The sequence below is a fragment of the Cryptomeria japonica genome, chromosome 2, assembly GCF_030272615.1.
Source record: "Cryptomeria japonica chromosome 2, Sugi_1.0, whole genome shotgun sequence".
NCBI lineage: Eukaryota > Viridiplantae > Streptophyta > Pinopsida > Cupressales > Cupressaceae > Cryptomeria > Cryptomeria japonica.
Window position 1 is genome coordinate 399,718,026 of NC_081406.1, and position 21,812 is coordinate 399,739,837.

Consider the following 21,812-nt stretch of genomic DNA (forward strand, 5'->3'; position numbering starts at 1 on the left):
ACTAGTCGGAACCTAAAATTGACGACCTAGACATCTTTTCCAGACATGTTTTAAAGTTTACCAGACACTAAGTTGATAGGCATATCAAAAGGTTAAAAGAAGCAAATGTCCACTTGACTTTTCAATTGATGGGAAGTCTAGATTTGTTAATACATGGTAGCTTATGCAAAATAAGATCTTCCTAACCTTCCTTGTTCTGTTATTTATCCACATGCTTCATGTCTGATTTATATTGCATATGATTATCGGATTGTACAAACATTGCTTATCAATATGCTATCGGGCTAACAACCCGATAGCATATTAATGTCAATTGTTAGTTGGCATTAATATGCTATCGGGGTATTAACCCGATAGCATATTAAATGCTATAAGTTATCGGGTTAGATTCACCGATACATACTTGCTATCGGGTGCATAAACATTGGCACCGATTCACATCTGTTATCGGGCTTAATTATATCGGGCATATTTGTTGTTGGGTTTAATGAATACACCGCTTCATTTGGCATTAACATTGGTTAACAACTGCACCGGTTGGATTATATACATCATGCACTTTGAATCATCGGTGTTTATATGAACCCATTCATTATATTGATCAGTCATTATATTATGATATTACAATATGCTATCGGGGGTTTTTGAACCGATAATCAGCATTGTGTTAATGGTATAATTGTAAAGGCACCGATCAATGGGTGCATTGATCGGTCATGCCTAAAAGGCATGACCGGTCAATACACCAATTGACCGGTTGCCTAAATGATATATATGCCAATTGAATTCATTTGGAGAAGACATACAAAATATTAAATGATCTCTCTCCTTCAGACTTGCAGATAAAAATCAGAATTATTAGACATTGACATAATTCCTCATATCCATATATAGCATTCTTAGTTCATAACTTGTTCTTTAATTGAAATTGAAATAACTTTACATGGTATCAGAGCCAAGGTAATCGAACCTAAGGCTATTCAATTTTGATAAAATTCAAGGACTAAGTTACAAACTACATCACATTTCCATAATGGCCAACGCTATCAGATTCGAAGATAGACTCGGAGGTAGCGAAGATTTTTCAGCTTGGAAGTTTCGAATCAAAATGATTTTAAGAGAAAACAAAGTTGATTCATATGTCCAAACTGAAAGTGCACAACCAGAAGATGAAACCGAGAAATCCACATGGATCGAGGGAAATGATAAGGCTATTAAAATAATAGTGGATGGGGTAAGAAATAATATAATGCCCATCATTAGAAAGCAGGAGATGGCTTATAAAATGTTCAAGGCACTTGAAAGGACATTTGAGATATCAAATGCAAGTCGTACTCTGGCATTAAAACGAGAGATCAACCATATCAGTATGAACAAAGGGGAGACAATTAACTCCTACTTCATGAGGATATCAAGCCTAAGAGATGACCTAGCTTCCCTTGGATACGACATCCAAAGCAAAGAGTTAACACTCATTGCTCTAGATGGATTGCCTAGTGGATGGAACACATTCGTCCAAGGCATCAGTGCTAGGTCCAAATATCCTAAGTTTGAAAGACTAAGAGATGACTGTGTACAAGAAGAATCCAGATTGAACAAGGTAGGAATAACAGAAGAATATAGATGAAGACTTGCAAGTCCTAAATACAAACATCAATAAGAAGTACAAAAAGAAGCAATTCAGGAAAAGAAAAGCTAAACAAGGCAAGAACACTTCTAAGAAAGACCTATCACATGTTCAATGTTATAGGTGTGACAAATTCGGAAACTATGTTGCAAATTGTCCAGAGAAAGGGAAGCAAGCCACATTTGCAAAAGTGAGGAAATGTAGAAGAGAAAATGACTCCGAGAACTATGTCCTCTACTCAGCACTTACAAGCCATGCTTCAAACAAGTCTAACTCATGGGTGATCGACAATGGTTCATCCAGACACATCACCGGCCTTAGAGAAATACTAGACTCCATGATAGAGAAAGATGATGAGGAATTAACCATCGGAGACGATTCTTCACATCCAGTCAGAGGAATTGAAACCTGCACCATCAAACTGAAGACAGGCATGTCACTACGACTTGAAGAAGTACTATATGTTCCAGGCATCAAAAGAAATCTAATCTCCATATCAACACTAGAAGATCAAGGATACAGAGTGACCTTCATGGAAAACAAGGTGTTGGCTTGGCCAAAGAGATCCTCCATCAAAGACGCTAAGGTCATTGGTCGAAGACAAGGCTATTTGTATGAGCTATGTACAGAGCCCAATCTAGCATTGATCCATGAAGCAACTAATGCAAATGAAGTATGGCACAGGAGATTAGGCCATCTGAATTATAGAGCTTTGTCAACTATGGGAAACCTTGTCACAGGTCTACCTAAGTTGAAGCAATATCATTCAGAGGCATACAAAGGGTGTGCCTTAGGTAAAAATACCAAAAGTGCATTTCAGAATAGTACTAGGAAAACTAGCAAAGTTTTGGAGTTAATTCATTCTGATGTATGTGGACCTATGTCCGTACCCTCGCTAGGGGGATTTTTGTACTATGTAATTTTTGTTGATGACTACTCTAGGAAGACGTGGATCTACTTTCTGAAATGAAAAGAATTAGAAGAGATCCTAAGTAGGTTTAAAGAGTTTAAAACATTAACAGAAAATCTCTCTGAAAACAAAATTAAAACCTTAAGAACTGACAATGGGGGGGAATACACATCAGGACTATTTAAAGACTTTTGAAAAAATTCTGGGATTAAGAGGGAGTTGACAATACCTTATAATCCACAACAAAATGGAGTAGCTGAAAGGAAAAATAGAACCATAGTAGAAGCTGCCAAAGCCATGATACTAAATCAAAATCTAAACTTGAACCTTTGGGCAGAAGCAACTAACACTGTTGTGTACATACAAAATAGATGTCCTCATTCACACCTTGAAGATAAAACTCCTGAGGAAGTCTTTACCAAGACAAAACCAGATATCAGCCATCTTAGGATATTTGGGTGTCCGATCTATATTCATGTACCTAAAGAGAAAAGACTAAAACTAGAACCCTCTGTAAAAAAGGGAATACTTGTAGGATACAATGAAACTTCTAAAGCCTACAGAATCTATGTACAAGGGCAGAGAAATATTGAACTCGGTAGGGATGTAATCTTCGAAGAAGATTTAGCCTTCAAAAGGGCCCAAAATACAATAGAACCTGAAATTCATAATCCTACTCCTAACCTAGAAGAAGAACCTACTCCTGAGCTTCAGAGGGAGTATCTTGAGGAAACTATAAGTGAAACACAAGACCCACCTATAGATAATCGCAAGAAAAGACCACTATGGGCCACCAAAACTATAGCAGAAGCTCAGAAGTTCGCTGCTCCTTCAGGAACCTTCAGGGAAAGCAAGAGGCCTGATAAATTCATCAACTATGTTGCACTTATGAATGATCTCTCTAAAGCTGAACCTAACAATGTTTCAGATGCACTCAAACATCAAGTATGGATAGATGCCATGACTGAAGAATATCAGTCCATTATGAAGAATGATGTTTGGGAGATTGTTCCTAGGCCAACCAAGAAGTCTGTTGTGTCTTCTAAATGGTTGTTTAAAATCAAGCATGCTGCAGATGGCAGTATTGAAAAACACAAGGCCAGATAGGGTTCTCACAGAAGGAAGGAATAGATTACGAAGAAACATTTGCACCTGTTGCCAGGTACACATCAATAAGAGTTGTCCTAGCCATTGCAGCAGCAAAGGGGTGGAAGGTACATCAGATGGATGTTAAGACAGCATTCCTAAATGGTGAGATCGTGGAAGAAGTCTACTTAGAGCAACCTGAAGGGTTTGAAATTCATGATGCAGAGTCTCATGTGTGTAGACTCAAGAAAGCTCTCTATGGGCTCAAACAAGCTCCTAGAGCCTGGTATGAAAGAATTGACACCTATCTCTCAAAGCTGGGTTTCTCTAAGAATGATGCAGATCCTAATCTCTACCTCAAAAGAAATAAAGGTGATATGTTAATATTAATTTTATATGTTGATGACTTATTAATCACAGGAGATGATCACCTAATAGAGCAATGCAAGAAAGATCTATCCACAGAATTTGATATGAAAAACTTGGGGCTTCTTCATTACTTCCTAGGATTGGAAGTATGGCAGAATTATGATAATATTGTACTGAACCAAGGGAAGTACACCTTGGACATATTGACAAGATTTGGAATGCTAAACTGCAGACCCATGACCTCTCCTATGGAAACCAACTTCCATAAACTTAAAGAAGCAGCAGCAGAATCAAGACCTACTGACCCCACTCAATACAGGCAGATGATTGGGTCCCTGATGTATCTGGTAAATACAAAGGTCAGATATCTGCTATGCTGTTAATGCCTTAAGTCAATTCATGTGTGAACCCAAGGAGATACACCTGGTTGCAGTAAAGCATATAATGAGATATCTACAAGGTACCCTAAAGCTTGGCCTTAAATATGAAAAGGTTGACATAGATCTACATGGATTTACAAATTCAGATTGGGCTGGCAGTGTGACTGACAGAAAGAGCACTTCAAGGTGCTGCTTCAGTTTAGGGTCAGCCATGATATCCTGGATCAGCAGAAAACAATCTTCAGTAGCTCAGAGTTCCACAAAGGCTGAATATATTGCAGCTTCAATGGCTGCCCGAGAAGCAGTATGGCTAAGGAAATTGCTCGTGGGATTATTTGGAGAACCTATGAAACCTACAGTCATTCAGTGTGATAATCAAAGCTGTATAAAACTCTCTGTAAATCCAGTATTTCATAACAGGTCCAAACATATTGAGATTCCATATCACTATGTACGAAATATGGTTGACAGGAATGTGATAAAGTTAGAATATGTGTGTACAGGAGATCAGACTGCAGATATTCTGACCAAACCACTTTCCAGAGTGAAGGTTGATCACTTCAGAAAGGATTTAGGTATGATAGAAAGGTAATCTGCTTTGTAATCTATACTTACATATATTTAAGATGTTTAATGTGTAAACTTCTTTGTCATGTCTGGACTATCTCTTGGCTTCTTGCCACCTGTGTTCATATCTAAGAGGTGACGATCTCTCAGATACTGAACACTTGTATGTAGACATCATAAGGTGACGATCTTATGATAGTCAAACCAGTAATCATGTTGGATCACTGGTAAGTCATGGATGTGCCATGACTATGTTGTGATACAATATTTGTACAAATGTTATTGCATTATCACAACTTGGATATGATGAGAACTTAAGCACTTCTCATATGGTTATCCTTGTATTGCGTGTTAGGCAATACTGATATCACGTGTAGGTGATATCTCAACCATTGATCATGTTGGATCTCTGGTAAGTCATGGATGTGCCATGACTATGTTGTGATAAACATTTATAAATGTTATTGCACTTATCACAACTTGGATATGATGAGAAACTAACCTTTCTCATAGACTTATCCTTAAGTATTGCGTGTTAGGCAATACTGATATCACGTGTTAGGTGATATCTTGATGAATCTTACATATCACATGTTTTGGTGATTTCTCACATGATCAGGTGATGATTCTCTTACTTTTATCACATGTTAAAATAATACTTTATGTCACATGCTCAGGTGATGTTCTTCTATTTTGTATCATATGTCTTGATGGTACTTCTCATTTATAAATGATTTTTGCTGACTAACATTATCTTAGTTATGAAAAGGAAATGTGATGCAGGTTGCCTTATCTATCTTCCAAAGCTAAGAGGGAGTGTTAATGCATGGTAGCTTATGCAAGATAAGATCTTCCTAACCTTCCTTGTTCTGTTATTTATCTACATGCTTCATGTCTGATTTATATTGCATATGATTATCGGATTGTACAAACATTGCTTATCATTATGCTATCGGGCTAACAACCCGATAGCATATTAATGTCAATTGTTAATTGGCATTAATATGCTATCGGGGTATTAACCCGATAGCATATTAAATGCTATAAGTTATCGGGTTAAATTCGCCAATACATACTTGCTATCGGGTGCATAAACATTGGCACCGATTCACATTTGTTATCGGCTTAATTATATCGGGCATATTTGTTATCGGGTTTAATGAATACACCGCTTCATTTGGCATTAACATTGGTTAACAACTGCACCGGTTGGATTATATACATCATGCACTTTGAATCATCGGTGTTTATATGAACCGATTCATTATATTGATCAGTCATTATATTATGATATTACAATATGCTATCGGGGGTTTTTGAATCGATAATCAGCATTGTGTTAATGGTATAATTGTAAAGGCACCGATCAATGGGTGCATTGATCGGTCATGCCTAAAAGGCATGATCGGTCAATACACCAATTGACCGGTTGCCTAAATGATATATATGCCAATTGAATTCATTTGGAGAAGACATAGAAAATATTAAATGATCTCTCTCCTTCAAACCTGCAGATAAAAATCAGAATTATTAGACATTGACATAATTCCTCATATCCATATATAGCATTCATAGTTCATAACTTGTTCTTTAATTGAAATTGAAATAACTTTACAAGATTCCCATAGCGAAGCAACTGAAGGATCTTCACAAGCTCAGGAAGAGGGAGAAGTCCGGTTTGATAGAGGGAAAAGTGTTCCAAAGAGGCCGAGGACGACAAGGAAGAAGGATGTCCAATAGGAAGCCCAACAGAAAACCTAGCAGGAAGTCAACAAGAAATTCATAAAAGAAGTTCAGCAAGAAATGCAACAGGAAGAACCATTGCAAAAGAGAGGAAGGATAGAAGGAACGCAGTCACCAGCAAGTTCTTCCAGTGTGCGGGAGGTAGAAACGTTTTCGCAAGAAAATCCAGTAAATCCACCTCAGACAACATCCTTGGCAATGCTCCAACACAAGATATTCTCAGCATTAGTGCTTCATATAGACCACATCAGTCAAGAAGCCAGAGACAGGAAGTTTCTCCTCATCAGGAAGAAACTCGCCAGGATAGTTTCATGGAAGCCATCCTTGGCAAAATGGAGGAAGTATCACAAGAGCAAGAGCAGATGGAAATCCATAGTCACTCCATTCCCGCTCCTAATTGGCTGATAGATAGATTAAGAAGGGAGCCAGAAAAAGAAACTGAGCCAACGCAGGAGTTGGAAGAACTTTTGAAAAGAATGGATCAGACGGTAGAAAAGAAGGCTCCTCGAAAATTCTCCAAGGTTGTGAGGGATGCATCTGGATCCCGAACCTTGCATATAGCTAAGCCTGCAATAGATAAAGACGGGAATAAGATTATGCCAAAGGATTATGTGATTAGATAGACTGATCTAGGGCATGCTTCCACCGAGCAAGTAATTTAAGATTTCGAAGGATCTTCCTTGGCCATGACGAAATAAGATGCAGAAAACAAAGGCAAAATGTAAAAGGTTGAAGGAAGAAAATAGGGCCTTATGTGAATACATTAGAAGTCGCAAGCGGTCGCTCAGGGAAGCAAATCCATCTTTCGTTCCTCCTTCCTCCCTCCCCAAGGAAAGTCGTTGAAGACACAGAAATAATCAGAGTGATGGCCCAGAGTTCCAGGGAATGGTTGGAAGATGTATTTACTGCGGCTGGAAAATTCATTGAAGATTTGGCTCAACTTCATACCAAATTGTGGCCCTTCTAAACAGATTGGAGATAGTGGAAGGTTTGTGGGAAGATGTCCACATTTATCTGGACATAACCATTCTATGACTCAGGGCTCTAATGAAGATTCTGAAGCAAACACTGATTGATGGAAAAGTAATCCAAGAGAATGAAATTTATGACTTTTCCTGATGAATCTGCGTTGTTTACTCAGGAAAGAATACCTTTGAAAAGTTTAGCATGGAGCTTTAACTTTGAAAGACTCAATTAGAAGGGTGCAGGAGGAAGTCATCAACGTGATTGAAGCACTGTTCACAAAGAGGCTAAATAAGGATGGAATATCGGTGAACTCCTTGAAATCTCAGTTACATGAATTCTTCTTCACTTTTCTAAGGAACATTTTCAGAATGTTTCCTCATTTTCCAACACAATGAAAAGGGTCCAGGAAATGATTATGGAATGTGAAAACTTCTTCTCTAGGAGCAAGGAAGAAATCACCTTGACGGAGTTTGACATCGAAAGTGTGCCAAGTGTCTCCGTAGGCGAATTGGAAGCCGTAATTAGTAAATTCATTGTGTATGCAATTAATGAACGGAATAATGGTCGTCCATTCTTGGATGAGAATCTTTTGACTGAGTAATGGCGGCACATTTACTACTAAAATATTTTGACTTAGTGGCGGCCCAGTCGATGCATGTTGAATGCATGAGGAATCGTTTTGCATGCAGCCGTCATTTTAATGATTTTGTGACAGATTCCTTTTGCATGCAGTCGTCGCATGAAGAATGATGGGCATTTATGTTTGCATGGGGACTATTTGTGGTATTTTTGGCAAATTTGATGTAATGGGGTGCATTTAATGCACAAATGGATACCATTTTTGGGCTTATTGAATTAATTGTATATGGGCATGATGGGTATTAATTACTGATTCCCACCTTGTTGCATCTTGAGTGGAGAATCTTTTAGGGTGAAACCCTAATTAGGGTTTGTATGTTTTCATGGCCCAAGGCCTATATAAAGGGGTGACCCCCCTCATTTGTAAGGGAGGAGAGATTGTTGTCAAAGATTGTTGCTAGGAGTTTTTGAAGCAAACACTTAATACATTGTTCAATTGTTGGTGTGTTCTTGTGTTGTTTTGAAGCTCGCATGGTCTCACTCTCTTCGTATAGATTATATTTGCTTCTGTGTTGTTAGATAAACTGGATTTGATTGGATTACTTGCTGCAAAGTCCGTGCTCATACTTTTGGTGTGCAGTTGATTGTTGCATACTTTGCAAAGTTAGCATGAGCCTCCGTTATATGCGTATGCTTAACTTCGATTATCAGTGGAGATTGTTCGATTTGATGGTTTCCATTGGTGATATTGAAAAACCTTTACACACCCTCTGAAGATTGCACCGCCTTCATGTAGTTGTGCTCTGTTGGCGAAGCGAAGCATGGTTGGATTTCGCATAAGTAATCCCGTCTCCTTGTTCGTAGGATTAGATTAGTCTTAGCCTAGTTTTCTAAACTCTTCACTCATTTACTTTCCGCATATTTGAAACCCCAAAAAATCCAAAAAACAAAGCTTTCATTGCTAATCATTCGCGTAGAAATCCTTGAACCAGCAAGTTTGTAAGATCTTTTGTGAGCATACGTAAGGCCCATTGGGTTAACAGCAAACCCATCAACTAACTGAGTCGCGTCCATGCACAAAAGGAACCTTGAAATTAGCCGTTTGATGTTTCTTTGCAATCTTAGCATACGGTCTGATTGTAAACAAGAGAGAGTGAAGGAAACGTTGGAAACTTTATTCTGTGTTCGAAGTAGTCCTAAAAAACACGTCAACGGGCTGCATTCTCGTTGTAGTGGATCATAAGTATTCAGGCTACACATGGCTTACCTAAGACAATTGTTAGCAACAGGGATATTAGAATTCCTCAGATCCTTTTGGCAGGAATTATTTTGTTTGACTGGCACCAAGGCTCACTACCAGCTATCAGCCTTAAACAGTTTAAAAGATGTATTTTCCAACCATAAAATCACTATGGCACCACAGAAATACCAAATTTATACTTTTGGGAAATTCTGATAAGTTTAAAAATTTATGCTCTTTCAGTAAATAAAGGTAAATACAAATCATCAAGATTATACCTGGCAGTATGGACAAGCTTTTTTGTTTCGAGACATGGTTTTCAATCCACTGTGTGCAAATGAGACCTCCTCATTTATTAAATCATTTTGCTTTGTTTTCTGTTTCCCAGAAGCTGCAGCATTGTGCATGAAAAATGACTTCCCCTGCAAAAACATTTTTTTTGTTCCAAGAATCAAACATTAACATTAGACTCAGAAATAAAACTAAACAAATCAAAAACTTAAGATTCATGGTTCATATGCTATAATAATATTACCTAAGACTCATGATTTGTGTGCTATAGCAATATTTGCCCCAAAAAATCTCCAATATAGTATAGATTCAGCTAAGCACATTGGTAACCTATTTTGTTAATAGTGGAATTAATATTCTACCAAGATGTCATGCAAACTCAGAAATAAAAACAAACCAAACTGAAAAAGCCACTACCTTTCATGGTTGGCATCCTATTGTAGTATTTAGCAAAACAATTGTGGCATAAAAAGGCTATGTAAACTGCATGTGGATAACCTTCTAGATGAAAGTAGTGGTCAATAAATGCGTACCAATTTGAAATTATGAGGAATTCAATGCAAATAGATTCAGCCAAGCACACCAACTAAACTCTTCCTCTAATTTCTAGAGCTTGATTTAGTACAATTAGGTATTAACATCATCGGATGGATTTTTGCTTTACTATAGCCTAAAGTAGTCACCTAACATATTTTTACTGGACTATAACTATAAGCAGTAGTCTGATATTATTTATATACTACCCCAACTGCACCATTCTTCTGTTGTAAGTAAATTAGTAACTGATATCTTACTGCCATAAACATTTGATCCCTGAGCCAATCCAAACATGAATTGATATATATATGAGAGAACAAATGAAGCATTCAACACCATCTGTCATTTTCCTTTGTTTTCTACTTTTCAGAAGCTGCAGCATCAAGCACAAAAAATGATCCCAAATACGTGATATCATAAACATTAAATTCGAAAGTAAAATTAAAGAAAACTAAAAGTTTGCCGTTAACAAAAAAATCTCCAATGTGCTATAAATTTAGCTACGCACATAAACTAAGCTATCTGAAGAAGCCAATTTACTGACAAGGTGTCGTGCATACTCAGAAATAAAAGTTAACAAAAAAATTAACTGATATTTTATGGTTGCTGTCCTACCTTAATATTTACAAAAAAAATTGGCATTAAAAGGCTATATAAAATACATGAAACCACCTTCTAAATGATAATAATAATGTAAACAATGATGCTTACATTGACTTATGAGGAATTTAATGTGGTACAGATTCAGCCAAGTATGCTCACTAAACTATTCTGTTACTTTCTGACACTTAATTTCATGACAATACATATGCATATCATGTTAATGTGTTAATCACGAAGGTTACACATTTGTAAATTCAATAAACTGATTCTCAGTTTAGATAGTTATGTGGCAGTCAAACTATTCTTCTGCCTATAAAATAACAATGTAAACTTTCCTATGTAACAAACAATGAAATACAATAAAAATCACTTCCTATTCTGCCCCTCCTGGGCCTAACAGTGGTATCAGAGCACCAGGATGGTTGAACATGAGGAGCAGATGAATCTGCAATCGTGTGCTCATGTGAAGCCAGTGGATGTGTGTTGGTAGCTGATTTGAGATTCAACTTACGTTGCAAGTACTGCTCAAATCATCATGACGCAGAGAGGTAGAATCGTCCACTATTCTCAATAAGATTTGGGTACCATTTTAAGCATTCCTAATTTGTTTAGAGAGTGAGTCATCATTGATCGCTGATTTGTGGTGGCTGATCTACTGAAAAACTAAGCTATTGATATGCATAAGTGAGATATAAATGTTCCTCTATTTTGCCAGCTGATTTAAGGTGTTGACACTCTTGCCCATCATATTTTGGACTTATCGTTTCCTGTTTGACTGCTGCATGGAAATCCATTATGTAAACACATAAAAATAAGTATTTAAGCAATTCCAGATTTGTATAAACAATGAGTAAAGGTCACGTGTGGTTAGAGAAGTGTCTGCCATGGGAAGCTTATTTTTTTCTTAATACTACTGCCATCAGTGATGGAATAAAAAGGAAATTCCTGAACTGATCACTGGAAGTGCTGGGAACAGCAAGAGATAGATTGTTTTGCTTCTTTTGTCAACCGATGTGTATGTTTGTTTTTGCCAATGCATCTGCTTATTCAAATCATTCGCCACTATTCTGTAAAAATTTTCATAAATTCAAAAGAAGAGGACTGGCAATTTCTGTGACAGACATGACAGTGTGAAGAAAAATATGGTCAAGAAATGCATGATCAGTGGTTTTGTTTAGAAAAATGTTAACTGTTAAGGAAGATAATGCTGATGTATAGTATCTGTTCTTTATTTTTTAACTATTTATGGAGTAATATGGTTATCTTTGGAAGTAACAAGGATATAATTGATCTTATAAGGCGTTTGTCAAATAACTACAATCATGTCCACATTATTCACAGAGGGCATACTGTCTCTAAAATTTCACTGTAAGCACAACAGATGAGACAAAATTGATATCTGAATGTTGGAGACAATATAAACCTTCATTATTGCAACTTTGTAACCAAACATATTATTGAGTAAAAAACTTAATAGGTTACAAGATCAGTTAGAAAACACAGAGCAGAAAGAAGTTAAGCAAGATGTATCTTCTTCTAGCATTTCAACAAAGCAAGCAAATAAAACCAATATGTACTTGAAGACACATGTTGTGTCTTCCTTGTGTCACAGAGGCAAAATGTGTGTCCAAGCCTATGGCCCAGAAATGCCACCAACCAAAATGCAAAAGCAGAAACCCACTGAGTCAAAATTTGATACTTCACCCAAACCCATTGTGAAAGTTTTGGAATCTCAGATAACAGCTAGGGGAAAATCTCGTCCTCTTGTATCCCAGAATATTCTAAACCTGTCAAATTTGTATCTAGAGGACTTACAAATGCATGTCAAGTTAAATCTTTCTCTACATGTGTCAAATTATTTCAACCAAAATTGTGTTCCTATTGTGGTTGTTATGGCCATACATCAGTTTCATGTTTTGATCTACACCCCTATTCTTTCACTTGTCAACATACTCATGATTCTTCTCATTGCTTTCAGAAGTGCAAAAATCTGTGTTATGTGTTGCTAATCCTTTGTCTGAACCAGTCCTAGGGGAGACATCAGATCATTCTTTAGACACTAGCGCTGTGACAAATTTGACAGATATTTGAGTTGGATGCCCCAAAAAAGGATATTTTGAGTGCTGTTGACCCTGCTATTAGGGATGACAATGATGTTTGTAATGCTGCTGGCAACGACAATATTGCTGGTGATGTTAACAATGAAGTTTATGATAATGTCTTTTTTTTTTTTTTTTGGAAAAAGGGGTTAAAAATTTATTGAACCAGTAAAAACAGTACAATAACAAGATGAAACCAATCAAAAAGTGATCCAGAAAGGATCACAAATAACCTATCATATCATCCTTTACAATCTTATCAAGAAATTGGGCACAATCCTGGGGCAAATCACCCCTTCCCCCAATATTCCAGCCATCCATCTTCTCAGAAGCCCACTTTGCCAAAAAATCAGCAGCCTTATTCCACTCCCTTGGAGTATATAACAGAAAGTAACTGACTCCATAGAGTCCTTCAAACTCAGAATTTATCTACCCACCACCGCTAGATGCCAATCAACATCCTCCAACCTCTGCTTATTTAACATGTCCATAACAACCTGGGAGTCAAATTCATAAAAAACCTTGCTCCACCCAAGGGCAAATCATTGCTCAAGCGCACAAAGAACAGCCAAAGCCTATATAAGGTTATTAGTTTGATGTCCCTTACAAACAAAAAATAGGAAAATCACATTTCCCAAACTATCCCTACCAATACCTCCAATTCCGGCATGTCCTAGATTTCCTCGAGAGAAGCCATCAATATTAGTCTTGAGAACACCCGAGGGCGAAGGAGCCACTTACCAACCCGCTTAACTTTCCTTTTAGCATATTAACACCGGACTTGTCGACTCCTTGAAAGGGATTCCCTATTAAAATATTCAAATTCTGAATAACAGGCATGTCACTAGGGTCCACATTTACGAGGAGATCACATTTTGCCAGTAAAGTTTCCTGCAACATATTAATAATTCTCTACCACACTTGTTGTGCTAACAACCTTCTATCCTGAAAAATCCTACAGTTTCTTTCTAACCACAATTGCCAAATAATAAAGGAGAGGCCAATATTGCAAGCTACCTGGAGAAAGGAGGTTTTAGCAGGGGGTCTACCAAGACTATTCTAGAACTCCAACAAAGAATCAGCATGAACACAAGCATGCTTCCAAGGTCCCCACCAAAAATGCCAAATTTCCTTTAAAAAAGCACACTAGAAGAAGAGATGCAGGGTACTTTCCTCATTCTGACATAAAAAACACATTGAAGGTTCATAAAATCCTATTTTCCTAAGATTTTCCAGGTAAGGCTTCTATTTTACACCACCAGCCACAGGAATAAATTACACTTGGGCAAAGAAAACCGATTCCAAACTTGCTTCCACCAAGGAAGAGTCAACTTCCCGTAAGTCAATCTATCTAACTCCATATACCCAAAGGCCAACAAAAATTTTCCTTTTGGGTTTTGACCCCAAGCAAGGACATCTTAACCCATCAAGGAGCTACACATCCTTCCTGCCAAAATCCTAGCAAGTTGCTCCCGAGTGTCCATTGATCCCCCATGAGGCCATTCATGCGGCTCTTTCCATCTTGCCACTTCTCCTAGACCCACTCTCTAGATAACTTTAAATTCCTCAACTCTACTCCAACCAGCTTCAAGAAAGCTATCACGAATAGACTGCAACTATGGAAATTGATAAAATGGGAGGAAATCCATCCCAAGAGTCATACTAGAACAAAGCTTCAGCTCCTTTGTAACAAATCCAAAAGAGGCCTTGCTTAACAACCTATGCTACTCTTTTAAGAGTATCCCAAATCATAGATCCTTTGCCAATCATATTGCATCTTGAAACATCTCTGCTATCCACTCCCCCCAAATACTTTACATTGAGAATTTTGGCTTAGCCTTGATCTTGGCTAGTGCACCATCTCCAAAAAAGCTTACAAGCCAAAACCTGACTATTCATACCTGATTGACGCAACCCAAGGCCCCCATCTTGTAACGGCCTACAAACTGATTCACATTTAACCAAATTCCACTTAGAGGAAAGCAAATTATCATTCCACAAAAACTGCCTGGAGAGAGCATCAAATTCCTTTATAAAACTTACCAGAGCAGTCTGCACAAAACATCTACATATAGGGAGAGCCTCAACCACAGACTTCAAGAGACTCTTCCATCCATTGAAAGCCATCTATTAGTCCAATGGCTCAGCTTCTTGCGGAACTTATCCAAAACATCCTGCCAAAACCCCCTAGCAAGAGGGTGAACAAACAGGAATTCCAAAATAAGAAAAAGGAAGAGCACCAATCTAGAACCTTAAAATCTTTGCAATCCTGGCTTGGATAGTTAAAAGGGTAATTAAAAAGAAGATAAAGGACTTATTTTCATTAGTCAGTTGACCAAAAGTTGCCAAATAAGTATCCAGCAGCGTTACACAGAGTTTCCTAACTAGGGGACAGGCGGACGTGGGGATCAAGGGCCTAAATTTGGGGACGACGGGGGACGGCAGGGAAGCGATGGTGGGGGGGCAGTGCTGATATAAAAATAGAGGTGAATTGAAATCTTCAAGGCAAAATCTGCAATATAACATCTTTGTGAGTGCCCCATGAAAGGCCAACTAGTTTTCACAAAGTTAAAGATTGCAGTCAGTATGTAATGGCATGTTGACATATAGCAAGCGACCCAGCGTCGTCCCCGCCAGAGGTGGCGAAAATAATGGTGCTATGGGGGGGACGTTTCCCCCAAGTCCCCAAGTCTCGGAAACGTCCCCCTACAGAGAACACAGGTTTTATTGGGGGGGGATGCATCCCCGTGGAACGCCGGTATCCAAAGACTTCCTCAAGTTAGTAGCCTCTAGAACTCAAGCTACTACCATAAAAGTCGTGTCATCCACAAACTGAAGATGAGGAGGAAGACCATTGCCCCAATTCCAACCTTGGATCAATCATTGGCTTACTTGAGAATTGATAAATCTTCCCAACCCTTCTACCATCAAAATAAACAAGTATGGGGAAAGAGGATAACCCTGCCATAAAATACAAGCCCCAAATTACTCTATAGGCACAATATTGATGAGAACGGCAAAAGAAGTAGTAATACAACTCATAACCCAATTAGTCCACTCATTATTAAAACCAAAGGCTTCAAAAGCTTTACAAAGGAAACTCCATTTGACTCTTCATATGCTTTGGCCATGTCCAATTTTAGACATAGCCTTTTCCTTAGAAATTGCCATTGAATGAATAAGCCTTTATCACTATAATAACCCCGTCAAGAATTTGTCTCCTAGAAACAAAACCTCCATATTCTTCAAAAAACAATTTAGTGAGCCATGGCTTAAGCCTCTGAACAATCAATTTTGTGATTATTTTGTAAATCACATTACATAAAGCAATGCGGCAAAAGGAGTCAAAATGCCCCTTAGCATCTTCTTGTTTCTATAAGATTCATGCACCACCTCCATGAGATCAAACTTGATTATCTCCCAAAATTCTTGATAAAATTCTACAAGAAAGCCATCAAGGCCCAGAAGCTTTACTCTTCTTCATACCGAACACCACCCCTTCAACTTCATCCATAGAGATAGGTCTACATAGGTTCTCATTCATTTCAGTAGAGACAAAAGATGGAATACAAGCAAGCACTAGCCCTTCTTCCATAATGGTAGGAGGGGTATCCTCAACAAATAAGGCCTCGAAGAATCTAGTAGCCTCATAAGAAAACTCTCTATAGGAAGAGAGAGGGACTCCCTCAGAGGAAATGAGAGAAGTGATAGTATTACCATATCTCTGATCCTTTATTGAGTTGTGAAAAAACTTTGTGTTCCTGTCACCTTCTTGGAGCCAATCAATTCATGACTTTTGCTTCCAATAAATTTCCTCCTAAAGCTCCCATTCCTCCAACTCCTTCACTGCAACTTACTCCTCTCTCTACAAATTCTCTGAGAGGCCTTGATCTTTGATCTGACGAGTAATGGCATCCACCCGAGACTATGCCTAAACCTTCGCCATGAAAATGTTGTCAAAACATAGCTTGTTCCACCTTTTAATCTTATACTTGATGAATTGAACTTGCTTGACAAATGAGTACATTCTAGTGCCATAAGCAGGCTCCCCCTCTTGCCACCAATCCATCATAAGGTCCTAAGGGAAGTATCTCAAAGGCACATGAGCTGAAACTTAAAGGATTTTTAGAGACACGAAAGTGAGTAGCATTAAATTTGATCGACCTATGGTCAAATTCTTTCCAATCTAGAATCCCAAGGCTAATCACCCAATTATCACCCATTCAAAAACAAGAGACCAAAAACATGTCTAATCTCTTTGCTATAGCCTCTCCACATCTCCCATTATTCCAAGTGAAAAGTCCATTAGTAGGTTTAACATCCACAACCCTCAAGAACTCAATATTATCCCTTAGAACCCTTGACGAAGGATCAAGCCTAACATCACCACCCCTTTTTTCCTCTAGACTAGAGTTTGCATTAAAATCTCCTACAATGATCTAGAGGAGCAATAGATCTAACATATCTGATATGAGACCAAAGCATAGACGTCCCCACAATATCCATTGGAGCATAAACATTCGTGAAAAGATGATTCTCACCAAACTCTCAGCTTACAACAACCATAGAGATGGAAGACCTGCTAGAAATCCACCAAAGAGGCACTATCTTACGAGGATCCCAAAGGCAAGCCATACCCCCTAAGTTGCCCTGAGCCCCAATACACAAACAATGGCTTCGAGCCCAAATTTGGGGAGCCTTATTTAACATACCATCAACCGATAACTTAGATTCCTACATAAACACCACATCAAGAGCATGAGATCCAATCAACTCTCAAATAGCCTTTTGTCCAGGGATGCTATTCAACCCCTGTACATTCCAAGATAGTACAATCATTTTTTAGGAGAGAAATGGGAATCAATGATCTTTACAAAGCCCAACTCCACCAAAGTCTCACCAATTAACTTTAACTTCTCCTGATCTTTCTTCCTACCCTTTGTTCTAAAAGGCCTTTCAGTAGCACCTTTTTTAATAACCTTTGTTGCAATCCCAATACAAGCGAGGTTCCCTTACTTTTACTTCCATCTAAAGAATCTTTCTTGAGGTTTAGCGCTGAGCTGATAGGACCTGAAGAATTGATGATTTCCTTACTTCCATTTCCAACCACCGTACCAGAAGTCAACAAAGGAATATCTATATCCATTTGGGCCTCCTAGCCTGCATCTTGAGTACCAATATGAAGAGTCATATCCTTCTCAACATCTACTTGATCCATTTCCTCAGCGGCCAATTAACTTTAACTTCTCCTGACCTTTCTTCTTAACCTTTGTTGTAGGAGGCCTTTCAAGAGCACCCTTTTCAATAACCTTTGTTGCAGTCCCAATACAAGCAAGGTTCCCTTACTTTTACTTCCATCTAAAGAATCTTTCTTGAGGTTTAATCACTGAGCTGATAGAACCTGAAGAATTGATGATTTCCTTACTTCCATTTCCTGCCAGCTACCAGAAGTTAGCAAAGGAATATCTATATCCATTTGGGCCTCTTGGCCTGCATCTTGACTACCAATCTGAAGAGTAATATCCTTCTCAACATGTACTTGATCCATTTCCTGAGCTGCCAAACCGATAGCCATACTGTAAGCTCCTCATCAAACTGTTCCAAATCCTCTGGCGCATCAAACCTGTTAAACACCTCATTAGTCTACCTATCTTTAAAAGTTCTCTTCTGACCTCTACCCTTATTTCATGTTTTGACTGGAACAAATCCCTCTTTATCCTCCACCATGGGTGCTTTATCGTTATCTTGCTTAGGCAATGGGTGAGATGACCCATTATTAGCAGCCCCTGCATGTTTAGATTTCGGGCACATTCGCTGCAAATGGCCATATTAATGACAAATCCGGTAGCAAAAAGGAAGAGTTTCATAATGTAATTGTTGAATCCAAGAATTGGATCCAAGACGAATTTCCATGGAATCGGGTAATGGCTTATTCAAATCAATTTCAGCACAAACACAAGCATTAGTAATAGTACCTTTTTGTCCATAGTTTGTCATGAAGGACCCACCGGCTTGCCAAGTTGTGCCACAACTAAATTGAAAATATTGTTTCTCCAAAATTGCAGTGGAAACCACGGAAGCCTCACCCAAACCATAACCCTCAACAAAAGCTCTTCTATAGGGTTAAATCGAACATGCCACAGCTTAATGAAGAGACAGACCAACTTGATTGTAGAAATAAGGTCCCCCCTTCAAAAACCTTATTTCTATCTGACATGCATGAAAAAACCACCAAAAAGTAGCTATTGGCAACTAACACCACCTCCATTTCCCCCTCTAGATTCCATGTGTGATGGGCCCAAGATTCCAAGAAGGGCAAATACACCCGAATTCCCAAGAACTTACAAATCAAGGCATGATTAGTCAAATAATTAATATCCTCCTCAACAAAGTTAGGCTGGATCACAAGAACAGGACTAGTATCACTCTTAGCTAAACATCCATTTACCTTTGTAGGCTTAAAGCCCTCAATTTGAGAAGAATTTTCTCCGATGCCTGCACCCTTCAAGCCAAAAATAGGATTCTCATGAATGATTGGAGCCGAACTTTCCCCTAGCACGACATCACTGAAGGTGAGATTCTGCATGCCCAATACACCTCTAGGCATTGCCATGCAAAGCTCCCAAAGAAAAATAAAAAAGCACAGAGCCAAAACCCAAACCCCTCTCCAAAACCTCTCGCATGCAATAGGAAAAAGACAAAAAAACTCCAAACACCAATGCCCAAACCCCGAACTAGGCACACCAAAGTTGACCAAACCACTACCACCAAACACTGCAGATCACCCACCCAAACGCACGAAGAAGCAATAGGAAAAATGCCAAAACCACGTCACAGACACCAAACCCCCTTCACACAACACTATCCCACCCTGTGCCACTTTCGAAGCAGAAAACAGAAGAAAACAACATGGCTAAGGCCTCTCGGCCCTACCTGCAACCTCCTCCATAGTTGCAGCAGCCATCATGTTTATGATGATGTTGCTCCTTACTAGTGTATTCCAATTATTTGAGGCTATAGAGATAAAGATGTTTCCTTTTGTTCAGTAACTCCATCAAGGAGACCAAGTCGTTGGCCTTTTCCTGTCTCATCTGCCAAAGGGAGGAATCTTGTGTGTCAAATTCAAGCGAAGACTTCATTTTGATTTGATTGATTGGTGCAGTAATTACACTTCAATATTATATTATTATGTTGGACTCAATGTGTTCTATTTCAGATATTATTTGGTTGCAGATATTATTGGTGGACACTAGATGTGTATATGTTCCTCGACAATGTATTGATTGCACCCAATGTGTGCTAGTTCAGATATTATTATCAGTGATAATGCAGAGTCGTCCCAGATCGATAGTTGGTGACTACTCATACTGGCCACTAAGGTTTGGTCATTTTTTCAAATTGCAGCGTGGACAAAACGCAGATAGTTGGTGACTACTCATACTGGCCACTAAGGTTTGGTCATTTTTTCAAATTGCAGCATGGACAAAACGCAACAAGCTCATTCTCAAAATGTGAGACTGTCAAGGCAACAATCTCATTATCGAACTTGAGACTTGTCAAGGCAACATGTTCATTATCAAAGTTTGAACTTTGTCATTCAAACTTTAAACCCTGTCAAGGTTACAAGCTTAGTTCAAACAAATTTAAGACCTGTCATAGGAACAGGTTTTTTTAAGAAACTTCAGATCAGCCAGCAAATATTTTCACCAAAGTGCTTGGCTGAGAGAAGAATTTTCTGCTTGGTTTCATGATAACGCCTTCAAACTAAGGGGGGGATGTTAACGTGACCATTATCAGGTTTTAACATATCTATTAATATTTGTATAATATTTTTCTGTTTAGATATGTATGTGGCAGTTAAACTGTTCATCTGCCCTATAAAATAAGAATGCAAACATTTCTATGTAACAAACAGTTCTTCTGCCGAAATTAAAGAGAGTAAACATTCCTATGGTATGTAACAACCAATGAGATACAATAATAATCAATTTCCATTCTGCCCCTCTTGGGCCTAACGTTAACATCTGATAGATTTTCATTTGATTATACCCTAAAAAGGTCACCTGACATATTTTTTACTGACTATAGCTTAAATAAGTTAAAGCAGTAGTACTGTAAATTACACCAACTGAACCATTCTTCTGTGATAAGTAAAAAGCTCAGTGGTATCTCACTGTTATAAACTAAGTTAAAGCAGTAGTACTGTAAATTACACCAACTGCACCATTCTTCTCTGAAAGTAAAAAACTCAGTGGTATCTCACTGTTATTAAATAAGTCACAAGATTCAAATTCGAATTCGTGTTCCGCAACAATAAAATTCGGATGATGTTCAGCAAGTAAAAAGATTCAGGAAGTTTGACAAAAAATTCAACTTATATAAATAAAAAATCTACAAAATTACTAAAATAAATAAACTTTAATAGATATATTAAATTTTATATTTTATATATATTAATAATTAAATAATCTAAAAAAATATTTTATTATATTAAGTTTTAATGTATAAGATTAATATATTAAAGAAGATAAAAACAAAACAATATTAATACGTTTTAATATATTATGCTAAGTTTCTGGATTCAACTGTGTATATTTTGTTTGCATCAATGTTTTAATATAATATATTTTATTAAAAATAGAAGATTGGGGCCCTCTTTTAATAGCCATCCATTCCCATTAATTCCTATATAACAAAATGAAATGAAAAGGCCAAAGAAGACCTACAGATATAATATAAAAAATATTCAATAGTTAGAATAAATAATAGGGGCCTTTTAATAGCGTGACTTTTATTCGGCGGACAGAAAGAATTG

At 37.9% G+C, this 21,812-nt stretch overlaps 1 protein-coding gene across 1 annotated transcript in view; it reads right to left on the reverse strand.

The window, feature by feature from the left end:
* The window catches only part of LOC131064457 (DNA-directed RNA polymerase V subunit 1), a 223,899-nt gene that overhangs the window by 190,804 nt on the left and 11,283 nt on the right, over positions 1-21,812 (reverse strand). The window contains exon 7 of the mRNA XM_057998604.2: positions 9,746-9,889. Coding sequence (XP_057854587.2) covers positions 9,746-9,889 — 144 coding nt within the window. The remainder of the gene's footprint in view (positions 1-9,745; positions 9,890-21,812) is intronic.